The 12579-nt window shown below is 38.6% G+C and overlaps 1 protein-coding gene across 1 annotated transcript; it reads right to left on the bottom strand.

Moving 5' to 3' along the window:
* Positions 1-41: 41 nt before the first annotated feature.
* On the bottom strand, positions 42-12579 carry pros1 (protein S). The gene is made up of 14 exons (XM_055154577.1): positions 12323-12579; positions 11629-11786; positions 11190-11214; positions 11037-11120; positions 10771-10893; positions 8879-9004; positions 6658-6786; positions 5876-6116; positions 4978-5164; positions 4645-4809; positions 2805-2973; positions 1901-2037; positions 945-1173; positions 42-671 (listed from the first exon to the last, which is right to left on the bottom strand). Exons 1-14 carry the CDS (start codon positions 12399-12401, stop codon positions 484-486), a joined length of 2040 nt encoding a protein of 679 aa, XP_055010552.1. The 5' UTR covers positions 12402-12579; the 3' UTR covers positions 42-483.

Raw genomic sequence — 12579 nt, 5'->3', positions numbered from 1 at the left:
AAACATGTTTTGTATTTAAATACATTTTGGACAGTTCAGACACAACATACAGCTATAATTTACCTGAAGATTTTGTTTTATGTACAGCACATTTAAATCAGGTGCACTACATCAGCAGTCTGGGAAATAATCACAAACAAATAGAAGACTTTAAATTTCACAATGTGACAAAATTAAACTGCTCTTGGAGCCTAGCCAACAATGACTATTTGTTTCTCTAAACAAATAAACTTTATCTATTTGTGCATGCTTCAGAGCTCAGCTCTTCCTCTTTTATCATTGCAACAAATGCTACAACTACGTCACCTCTCCATTTGCCTTATCAAGACCACTACACAACTACACACTCCTCTTAAACTCAGCTTCTCTTCAATTTTCCAGTGATGTCGGCCATTCCCCTCCACTTCTCTCAACTTGACATTTACCATTTTCATTAATACTATGAGACTCTGCTAATTTAAATTATGTCTGTGTTAATTGAGGTCATTTCCTGTGCGGGACGGGTGCGATCGGCTGCATCTCTGGGGCAAACACTGGGGGGCAGGAGTGAGACTTAATGCTGTTGTGTTTACTCAGAGCCTCATCAAAGTCCAAAGGCTGCCCGTTCACAGTGATTTCCAAACAACCGTGATAATACGCAGTGACAGGAGTCAATGACAACGGGACCTCATCTGAAACAAAGACAAAGAGGACACTTACAGGATTGGAAAACAACATACACTTACTTAAGACTTATTTACTCACTGTTGTTAAACTGTATGTATTTTTGTAAAGCACTTTGGTAAACCTAGCTTGTTTTTAAAATATAATATATGTAATATATATAATATATAATATATAAATAAATAAGATTGATAGATGCACTGGCTGGAGCTGGCATTTTATCACCAACTTGTTTAAATGCCTTATTTTATATATTTCTATTTCAATAGCCGGACCCTCACCTGGTATTCCCCCGATGTAGGTGCTGAGGGGGCTTTGCATGGTAAGATTGAGGCTCTGCAGTGCCCCCTGTAGTCGATCAGAGGCCATGTACGAGACAGAGGAGGAGTTTGCAGAGATGAAAAGGTCTGTAGGCGTCACATTAAGTTGCACCATCACTCGTTCTGGATAGCACAACATCACAGTGTCCAGGGTTGCCACGGACACACCATCCAAAAACACCTGCAAGTTCTGAAAACAAGTAAACATGAGTAAATCTTTTTTTTTTTTAGCTATGATGGGTTTGAGTTAAGGCAATATGGTGATAAAAATTTATTGTGATCTCATCCCTGAGCTATTATGGTATAATGGCCAGGCCTGTCATGATATATTGCTACTAAATAGTAAATATAGACAATAAACAATAATATTGAAACCAAACCATTAAAGCAGAATTATCTCAAAAGATTCTAAATGTACAATATTGTTCCTGCAATACATAAAAAGCAGAATAAAACACTTAAGTAGTTAATTTGTGTCTATAATGAGTCATAGAAGTAATAATTGAACCTTCTACAGCTCAAATCTCATCACAGAACAGAAAAGTAACCAAAAGTTTTCGCACTAGTGCAAAGAAAAAGAACCCACATTAAATACTGACCCTCAAAAATGATTGTTCCATCTGTCATGTATTGAACAATAAGTTGATAAAGTATTTATTGTGACAGGCCTAATAATCACCATTTTGTGGTTGGTCAACCTTGTCATGCATAAGTGAGTGACAGGTCAATTTAACCAATTGCAATTAAGCGTGAACTTTCAGAAGAAGCAGATAACTTTATCTGTCTCTTCAAGGCAATATAAAGATAGTAAAAACATCCAAATCATGATCAAATTTAAATGGCGCCCTGACGACAAGAAAATGGTGATCTGCATTTTTTGCCATATAGCCCACCCTTAGTTTGAGCGTGATACTTACAGCGTCCACTTCATCTTTAGTGATCACTGCAAGTGACAGAGGGACAGTGTTGTTTTGGACTAGAGCGAACAGGACCCCTGTGCTGCTGGAGGGTCTTATACTCAACTGGATGTCAATGCGCCACTGGTCATTATCACCTACAAACACACACAAGATAAAGACTTGTTAAGATGAGTTTAGCTGAAATATGTGCTGAGAAATATAGTGAATAATCATTACATAGGCATATAATACTCAATGGTTAGCTACCTGACCACTGTCAAAACCCAGCCCTACTGGGGTTTGAAAGTAACTAAATCCAAGATGTAAACGTAATGTAGTGTCCATTAAAGCTGCACTATTTAACTTTTCTGGTGGTCCACCACTTCCTTGCTTGTATTCTACATCCATATACGTACCATATTTTGAACTATTTATTATATTGTTTTTATGCTGCTGATTACATGGACCTGCGTACAGTGGTTTTGTGTATTATTTTTAATACATAAATGACAATTTCTGATTCTTGTTTACACGCTGATGTTATTGCTTTCACAATATGGCAATAAACAGGTAATCTAATGGGTGTTTTTGCTGGTAAAATTCTTGCTGTGAGCAAGCTTGCCTCTCCACAGATCTGAAACTGCTTTTTCTATGAACACTGATACATTTAATGCCACACTGTGGAACATTCTCAGCAAAATAATCACATCTCCACACAGGCAATAAGAAACGTGGTACATGGTGCACCTTTCAATGTAACGCATTTATTCCTATTAATGACCTCAGGTGATCTCAGCTTCTCCTCATAGTCTCCAGCATGAAGAATGCTAAGCCCCTCCCCCCCAAAATAAGTGACCACTTTAAAAGTAGCTGTGTCCGTTAGTAAAGCCAAATGTAAAAAGGTATAACTTAACTTACTCACTGTAGTCAATGTTGAACTGTGCCAGCCCTGCCCCACTGAAGAAAGAGCCCCTCTCCACATGAACGTAACAGTGTTTGCTCTTTTTCTCCTGAATGACCTCCTTCACTCCAGACGCGCCCTGGTTCATCAGGTTCCAGCCGCGAATGCAACCGTCCAGGCGAGGATTGATCTGAGAAGGTATAGTTTACAGTGGTCTATTGTTAATAACAGAAATGTACACACAACATATACCTCTATGCAGTTATAATGATATAGAGTGGAGAATCAAGATTATTTATTTGATTTAATGCCTACTTATACCACAGAGTGCAACATGCCAGACAAAGCAATAACATTTTCATGAGACAAGGTGATGGACCCTGTTTCGCCTTGATTTTTAAACATATCCAAGCAAGCAAATAACACTACAAATGAGATGGGATGAGAGCTGTAAGATGACAATGAGAATGCATGTTTTTAAGTCATTTTTGAGCAATAATAAATCTATAAATCTATAATTCACTAAACGTAAGATAGATATACTGTCAAAGCAATAACATCTCCAGGGAGACAAAAAGGTGCCGAATTCTCTACCTGAAAAGTTGCATAGTGCACCTTTAGGTTTGGTGGGGCATCCACTGAAAGGAAAATCATGGAATGGGAAAAAGTTGTTTGACATGCATAATATGATTTGCCTGGAATTTACAAACTGAAATTCTCTGTATAGAATTTACGGTCCTGTCACCACTCCCTTCTCAATGTCTCAGGCCAAACTCAGACAGAGCAGTTTTTAAATTCAGCAACGCAAAGGGAACAGACAAGTCATCTATCATTTAAAACATATTTACAGTGTTAACTACTTCAGTCATTGGTCTCATCCATTTGAACTCAAGTGATACGACACCAGACTTTTTTGTCTAATAATATAAATACGTCTAGAATTCACCCAGTATTAAAAAGTAGTACTCTATTTCAGTTCACTGTTTCTCAAACTGTGGTACACGCTTCTCAGGTGGTACTGTATATAAATATATAAATGGACATAGTTAACCCACTAGCCACCACGTTCCAAATAGAAAGTTAAAAGCATGGGGGCGCTCCATCGACTGTCACCCCTCTCTCTGAAACTGCCGCAGTAAGCCTTATCATTTTCAGCTTAAAAAGTCTGTATTAAACTCCTCTACATGATTCTAGTGTTTTTATTTTGCGATTTTGTATATAAATAAGATCCCATTCCTAATATGGACCCAGCTCCAAATTTGCTTCTTGCCTCTGTGAGCTTCATTTGACTGGAGCCGAATATGTCACTCTCCCTTAGTCCACCTCTGTATACAGTGTATGGGCCGTACAAAGACCCACTGTAGATTATTTGTTTTAATTAGAGACAAATCTTTTCATCTTTTTGTCCTCCATTGGGTTAAGCATTAATTTGAACTATCTTGTCCATGGTTTAATCTTATTTTAGACCTAATAGACCTGATATAATCCAGGTTTAGATAAGGTGGTATTCATTAGGCATATAATGATATCCAAATCTCTCGATACGATATTCTCATGATATCCAGCTCATGGTACAATATTTATTGCGATATTTTGTGGAAACAAAAAATAATAATAATACAAAATTGTGAGTATGCTACTTTTCTCTCGTCATCCAAAAATCCAAAAAATAAGAGTGCTTCATAACAGTTGTTTCAACATGTAGATTGGATTGAAACAGAGCAAAGGATCATGGTCCATGTAGTTCTCTGTAGTAGACTTGAGATTCTATATATTGTTACGGCCCACGATATTACTGTGAGACTTTTGATGAGTAGTTTTCATACTTGGTGTGTTGTATTTGTCATGTGGAGGAACTTACCGGTTTGATGACATTGTCGGTTTTGTTCGGCATTCCCGCGATGTAAACTTTGGTTTCCAGTTTCCCATTGACGGAGGTGAAGAGACTCTCAGGACTGTTGATGCTCATCACAGCCTCTTTACTTATCTTCACACTGATGCTACTCTCAAGTTCATCCACCGAGATCTGACAAATGAGCACAGTTCAATTATAGGACCATTACCTCACACAATAACTAAGGAGCCATACAGTCTGTCCTTGCATTATTTATTTATTGCACTTAGGAAGTCGAGGGGTCAAATATAGAGATACGCAGCTTTGATAAGTGATGAATTGATTGCAGTGTCTTCTTACCACGTGCCACTGTCCGTCGTTGATAGCTTTGCCTCCGCTGGTCACTTTAAAGGTGTGCTGGTTTTTGAATTGGACCTCGATGCGCCCTCCCCTCAGCCCAAGCATAAACCAAGAGTCCTGGGACGACTCTGCATACAGAACCACTCCTTCTGGGTCAAAGGTGCGGAAGTCAAACTCTGCTGCAAACCTGAGGAGGGACAAACATTAAAATATAATCTAATTTTAAAGTGGGATTTGTGGAGCGTGTTTCTAGATTTAAAAGTTCTGCACATTAATCTTTTTGCAGGTCATGTCTGAAACCAAGGAGAGCAAAATCCAATCCATAGAGTTAAAATGCTGTTTTAAAATGTTGTTTAATATAATGGCATACATTTATGCATTTATTCATGGGCCTTACAAGTTGACAAGTTCCTCAAAGCTATACAGTGAGCTATTATCTGTTCACTCTGGCAACATGACAAAAAATTGATTTTTTTCCCCCCTAATATTGATCGGTCACAGTCACCTCTCAATTAAAAAGACTCTGATCTTTGATGATTAGAGATGACAGAATTTCGATTTAATGCAATAAACTGCACAGGCCCATACTCCAAACTCAGTGGTGGTACTTCTGTGGAAACATGACTGCCAATCTGTGCAGTCTCTCAGACTCTCAACACACAACATTCATGCATAGGCAAGATGATTACAGTGTCTTGCTTAAGGACACAACATCTCTGTTCATGTATACACATAAAACATGTGGTGTGTTGAGTATTGAATAGCTCATCCCTAGTTTGTGTACTCTGACAATGATAAAAAATTATTATAGTTATCTCAACACATTGTCCAGATGACTGACTACTACTGAAACTTTTCTATCCCTGTAAATACCTTAAAATATTTGAATTGTTCCTACTTGGTATTTTCTGGCAGTCTGAAGCGCAGGTAGATGACAGGCAGTCCTGCGAACTGTTCGCCAAGGTAAAGCATCTCTGGGTGTTTATGATCATACAGTCCCACACAGACAGGGATCGAGTCACAGTGAATCTGATCAGGGGCCAGACGCAGCCCTTCCCTCCCGTCACAGTAACACGCGTAACTGCCCACTGTGTTAATGCAGGTGTCCTCACAAACATTCATAGCGCACTCGTCCACATCTGAAATACACAAGAAGGCGTGTCAAACTATAACATTAAAGATCATATATTATACAAAATTTACTTTGAGCATTAAGCCATGTTAGAACATTGTTACCTCACAAGCCTACCCAGAGTTGTGTTTTGTTTCATTCACACATTTAAGTAATCCTTTATAATTAGTCTGTCTAGATCTCAAAAGCTCAGAGTGCTCTTTTCCATCTCGTGATATCATGAAGCGGTAGGGTTCAAATTAACATCGTTTGTTTAGTAGAGATTGGCAATTCCAAGGCTGAAATTATTAAAATTATTCTAGTGAAGGTGTTTGGACTTAAAACACGAAATGGAGCTCTTACTGTATTACCACATGACATCACAAGGTGGAGTGTTTTCAGTTTCAGAGAAGAACTCAGCCTAAACATGCAGAGTTTGGGTGTTGTGTGTGAATGAAACCAAAAATGTAAAATGACTTGCCAAAGGACGCAGCAACAGAAGGCATCCTCTATCACTTCACAGTCACAGGGGCTGACATACAGAGTGATAAACATGTTTATGGTCTCACCGTTGCAGGTCCTTGATGTAAAGTTATATTTGAATCCTGTGGGACATTCGCACTCGTACATCCCGGGGGTGTTCACACATTTGGCCGGCTTTTCACAGATACTAGGATACAGCAGGCATTCATCGATATCTGAGGGAAAACATACACATATAATGCAGTAACTACAGCAGAACATTTTTCAAATGTTAAAGGGCACATATTACGCAATTTGTGTGAAAAATCCCTCAGTCTTTCAGGTAGAATCTACGTTATAATGTTGTTTCCTCATCACAAACTTACCTGGAGGTGTGTTTCATTTCATTTGCACACGATTTCTTCTCTCAAACAGAAAACACTCTGTTCCACCTTGTGATGTCATGCTCCAAGAAGTGCACCACTGTGTTTTTAAACTCCATACACCTTCACTAGAACCATCTTGATGACTTCAACCCTGGAACTGCCCATTTCTACTGAACTAAATATAAAAGGTAGCTGTTTACTTGAAACCTACCTCTACATGACATCACAAGGTGGAACAGAGCATTTTGATCTTTGGTGATCTAGACTAGGGGTGTGCAAAAATATCGAAATATTGTATCATTTAATGTGATAATACAATATAATATCAATATCGTGGGCTGTTGTATCGATATAATATCGAAGAGTATTTTTTGGTATATTTTAATAAATTATTTTGTTACAGCGCTACAGTTTTGTTGCTTGTTTAGAGGAAGGAAACGCGTTTAAGCAACACATTTGACAAATTCACTGTTTTGATGAGTAAAATGCATGTGTTTCATATGGACTTTGTACAAGAAGTGATTTAACAAAGACTTTTAGTATCCAGCCATGATTTAGCCATTATTTTAATTGAACCGTATTGAATCAATTTGAAATATATCATATTGAATCGAAAGTGCACTGTATCGAGATATATATCGTATCAGCAACTTCTTAATGACACCCAGCCCAAATCTAGACAGACTAATAATAAAGGGTTACTCAAACATGTGTGAATGAAACAAAACACAGTTACAGGCATGTTTTTGACGAGGTTACAACATAATATAGGACATTTAAGCTTTGTATTAATATGACATTTTGTGGAGTAAAACTTAAAGTGCAGATGGTTAGATCTTGTTGAAAATACTGAAGGCAAATGTGTGACAGTGACGCATTAAATGTTTGTAAAGACTTTGCACTGGTAACCCACTCCATGGTAAACAGTGACCAAGCAGATTAAGTTGTTACGCGAACTACACAAAAATGTTAAACATGCAATATAATAATGTTTTACTAAAGAACTATTACCACGCTAAATAACATTTACTCCACAGATGTATGCCATAGTTCGATGTTTTAGTGTGTGTTACATAATAGGTGAGATCAGGTCAGAGTCAGAAATGACAAAAATGGACCCGAGGGAAACAGCTGGAGAGGGTTTAACATGTTTGTTCAGCTGCCATAAGAACAACGTGTGTACTGAACCTAAACACACCACACAGCTGCAGGGATATATAGGTTATGACAGGCATTAAAGGACATTAAAAGACATTACATTGTTTTCTGATTTATGTCATAAATCATGGAGTTGTGTTTTGTTTCATTCACACATCTTTAACATACAATCCCTGTATATTTAGGCTGAGTTCTTTTCTCAAACAGAAAACACTCCACCTTGTTCCACCTTGTGATATGATGTGGTAATACAGGAAGTGCTCCACTCTGTTTTTAAATTCCACACACCTTCACTAGAATCATCTGAATGATTTTAGCCCTAAAATTGCCAATCTCTACTGAACAAAAGGAAAAGGGGTGCTGTTAATTTAAACCACAACTACATGACTCCACAAGAAGGAACAGACCATTTTGAGCTTTGGAGACACAGATAAACGTGTGAATGAAAGAAAACACAATTCCACATATGTTTTTGATGAGGCAAAATTATTACATGGCTTACAGCTCACTAGAGTCAATTTTGCGAAATTTAGGACCTTTAAATATATATGTAGGGCACACTCTGAAATTCAAAATTACCCTGTATACCCCTTACAATGTATTATTTAATACACCTATTATATTTGACTTATTTTTAATTATTTATATATTTATTTCGCTCATCTTCTGTGTATTGTTTGCTCTGTCTGTGTTTGTTTTGAGAGGTGCTGAAACACTTAAATTCACATTATTAGTCTGACAATAAAGAAGAGAACTTGGACCTGAATCTACGAAGAGGCCTTACCCACACAACTGATTTTATTACTCATATAGAAGCCGTCTTCGCACATGCAGCGGAAACTGCCGGGGAAGTTGTAGCATTTTTGGTTGCACCCAGCGGGATGATCTGGGTCTGTGCACTCATCAATGTCTGTAAAAACACAAGACAATGGATAAAATATAGACCAAATTATATCAAGAGAAATGTTCAGAAACTATAGAAAGAGCTTCTTTTTCTAGAGCATCAATCAAGCACTTCATAAGTTAACACAGAAATAACAAGAGAAGCATTTTGACGCCCTGTTGCTAAGTTATTACCAAGAAAATAGAAACTGTGATTACAGATAATTTTGTAGTCTTAATTTTTTTTTTTACATGAGCCTATCCAGGAACTGTAGGTGGAACTGAAACCTTGTTAGTTAAGTGTTAGAGAAAGATCAAATGGTCATGAAATAATAGAAAGATAGCTGTGTCTTGTTCCTATGATGAATAATTACCATGTTATATATATTATCATGAAATGTTATCAAACAAGCTGGAAATACTAAACATTTTGCTATTAAGAAATTAGCTTCTTCAGGGCTTGTGTTAGATTTAGTGATGGGGCCTAGCAGGTGTCAGCAGGTCGGTCTCTCCCACAGTCAACAGGTTATCACAGCTTGTTTAGTAGGTCCAGGTGTTCTGATAAAATTTCATGATAGTATCTTATTCCTGGATGTGTCAAAACTGCTTCAATTGCAGTAATTCTCTATACACATTTAGTTTAGTTATGATGTTTCCATCCTATTACCATTCTATACCATGTGCAATCTGTGCAATCCTTCACCTGTCACCTGAACTAAATTTTTAGACTGAATAGGTAGGTTTGGGCAGTCATCCAAGGAGCGTCTTCATTTCTCACTCAGATCAGATAGTTATCTGTTTAGGGGAATGACTTATTTAGGTCTATATGTACCTTCAAAGTGATGTATAGCCTCACTGAACTGAAATACCTAACTGGATGGTGGTGACACCCATTCACTCTAAAAACTTTGTCTAGTTGACCTTCTTTTGCCACTTATTTTGAATTTATTATTACCATTTAAACTTTTGCTCTATGTTATTATAATATACTGTAGTGGGAGATACTGTGTCCAAATCATTTCCCATGTGGATCAATAAAGTTTGTATAAAGGTCCGCCACACGCTACAGGATTTTTCGGTCTTAAACAATTTTTTAACGTGTAACAAAAAGCGCACACCACAGACATGAGAAGATTTTAAATCACCTATCCCAAAGACTGCAGTGGGACATGCCTGCATATTCACAGGCTACAAAGCAGTGAGCACAATTGCGTCAGTTGTTTCCTGTCTAGAGTAAAACCACTTGCATTGAGACTCTTAAGTGTTCAAAAGATCAAAGCACTGCACTTCTAGTTTAGATACAAGTCAAAACTATGTTATTATTATTTGTGAAATACGGTGCAGAGCTTCAGATATATGATTAATGCATAGAAAGTTGGCGATAAAGTACACAGGAAGAAATCTGCAGCTTCACCTCGATCTACGCACTATGTGAATGTAAACAGACACACGTGAGGAACTATTCTCGTCTTTTTATTTTTAAAGAACGCCTCAAACTGGATTCACAGTGCTGTTTTGTGGACTGGGGCCATTATTACTACAGATAATGTGGATGAGAAGCTGCAGTTTAAATCCTCCTTAAATCCTCCTTAAGTGCTCCTGATGCTCTGTTTTATTGGCTGTTGCCGTGGTGATGCTTTATGGTTATGACCTGACGGAGCAGCTCAAAATCACACAAACACCACACATGAAGAACGCAGCACCTTCAAAATCACACACAAAGACACAAATTCTGCTGTACTGTGTGGTGGCCTTAAGTCTACGTTTGCTATTCTGTGATGTTTTTGACATTACCATCTTCACAGCGTGGTCCCTTCCAGCCTGTTTTACAAACACAGGTGAAGGTGGCCTGTCCGTCCACACAACGTTCTGATCCTTCTTTATAACAGGGATACGGGGAGCACTGGTTACTGATCTCTGACACACACAAAGCACAAATAAAACATGATTAATTTGGTTTTATAATAATTCATTCTAGTAGAGTTTCAGACCAAAGTTTCACTACTCAAACTCTGGTCTGAAAAAATAATAAATGGTGTTATTTTTCTGCTGTATCTCACCATTGACACAGGTGCGAAGGTTTGAAGGGATGGCTGAATCTGAGTTTTGGTTGTTAATTCCAACTCTGTGTGATCCCAGGCAAACTGAAAACAAAATTCACTGAAGAAACAAGCTTTAAACAACATTTAAACATAACTTATGAGAAAACTTACAGACATATTTGGGATAGAAATATTCCTAAAAAAAAAAAAAAAGACACACATCTTCAGAAAAGCATGGAATAAAGATGTTTTATCATGTATTGATATTTTGCAGCAGATGTCATCAGTATTTCCTGGGGGTGTGATGCTACCTAAAAGCACTAAGCTCTGTACCTTAAGTTAGACTTTAACTTGCGCTGTATCTTAACACAAACTGACCTGAAAGAAGCTAGATAGAAATGCAACAGGAGAGACGATGTGTGTATCACAGGCTCCAAAAGATGTGCTTTTTAAATCCTTTTTTCAGAGTTTTTTGTCTGTGTTTGCTAATGTGTGCGTTGTGTCTTCATAGTAACCTCTGAACCTTCCGCAAATAGAGACCCACGTTGAACACCCCCAGCATGATGTCACTGCGAAGTCTCAATAGGTTATAGTAGGAGTCTAATGGTACCGTCTCTGGCTGGTTCTCAAAGATCTCTCGTGCCTCCTCCTTGTTGCACAGCTCCTCGATGCACTCTCGCTCCAGGTTTCCCTTCTTGCTCTCCTCAAACAGAGAGTTGGCTCTCCGCTGACGACTGAGGAACTGTGAGGCACCGCTCCTGCTCAGGACTGTTACAGATTTACACAATGTGATAGATTGAGAGAGACGAGAAGAAATTAAACCAGGAAATTCACTATATGTAAATTAACTTAATAACCTATTAATAATCAGAATGGCATGATGATTTTAAATTATTAAACCTAACTATTTATTTGTCCCATGGCGTGTATATCTAGACCACAGTGCAGCCTGTGCGTGTCTGACAGATGGCTGATGGAGCACGGACCCACTGGACTGCACTCACTAATTGCGCTTCTTTGAATTGGCCTGAAAAGACTCATTGCGAAATGGTTGTTTCCCAGAAATGACCTCTATTGTGGACCTCCAGTGTCCAGGCATTGTTTCAGTTTGAGCTGATCATTTTAAGAGTGAAGGCTTCACACAGTGTCAGTTTTTCCTCTGCCTCCAGGACCAGACCCAAAACTAGCTCCTGTGTCGGAGTCCCAAAGTGGGGCAGTGCAGCCTAAAGGCTAACTACGTGAATGACTGTTTCGAGTAAGTTTCAACTCATGATCTGAAAGTGGCTAAACACTTACGTACTTACATCGATACGTATCAGCGAGAGTCACGAGGAACAGGAGACAGGCCAGGAGACAGTCCCCGAGCGCGCGGCGTCTCCACATATCGAGGTGTTGTGCTAGGCCACGGCTCGGCTCCGAGTGCGCGCCGCTGAGCGCAGGAAAAACTTAATTCTTCCCGAAAGTGTTTTCGTTGGAGTGGGGGGAGAGTGGGGTAGAAGAGGAGGGGGGCTGCTGATAACAGGGTCTGAGGCAGCAGAGAGCGCTGTGTCCCCCTTTGGGA

Source organism: Boleophthalmus pectinirostris, unplaced genomic scaffold (genome assembly GCF_026225935.1).
Source record: "Boleophthalmus pectinirostris isolate CB_2022bp ecotype Guang Dong unplaced genomic scaffold, ASM2622593v1 HiC_scaffold_19, whole genome shotgun sequence".
Classification (NCBI taxonomy): Eukaryota; Metazoa; Chordata; class Actinopteri; order Gobiiformes; family Gobiidae; genus Boleophthalmus; species Boleophthalmus pectinirostris.
The sequence above is the reverse complement of the archived record's forward strand: the minus strand, read 5'-3'. Positions and strand labels throughout refer to the sequence as shown.

Excerpts from the sequence above, each read along its gene's own strand:
- pros1 (XM_055154577.1), bottom strand. The coding sequence starts at position 12,401 with ATGTGGAGACGCCGCGCGCTCGGGGACTGTCTCCTGGCCTGTCTCCTG. Across the intron at positions 5,165-5,875 it reads AGACTGCCAGAAAATACCAA|GTTTGCAGCAGAGTTTGACT; the intron begins GTAGGAACAATT and ends GTCCCTCCTCAG. Across the intron at positions 2,974-4,644 it reads CCGACAATGTCATCAAACCG|ATCAATCCTCGCCTGGACGG; the intron begins GTAAGTTCCTCC and ends ATACCTTCTCAG.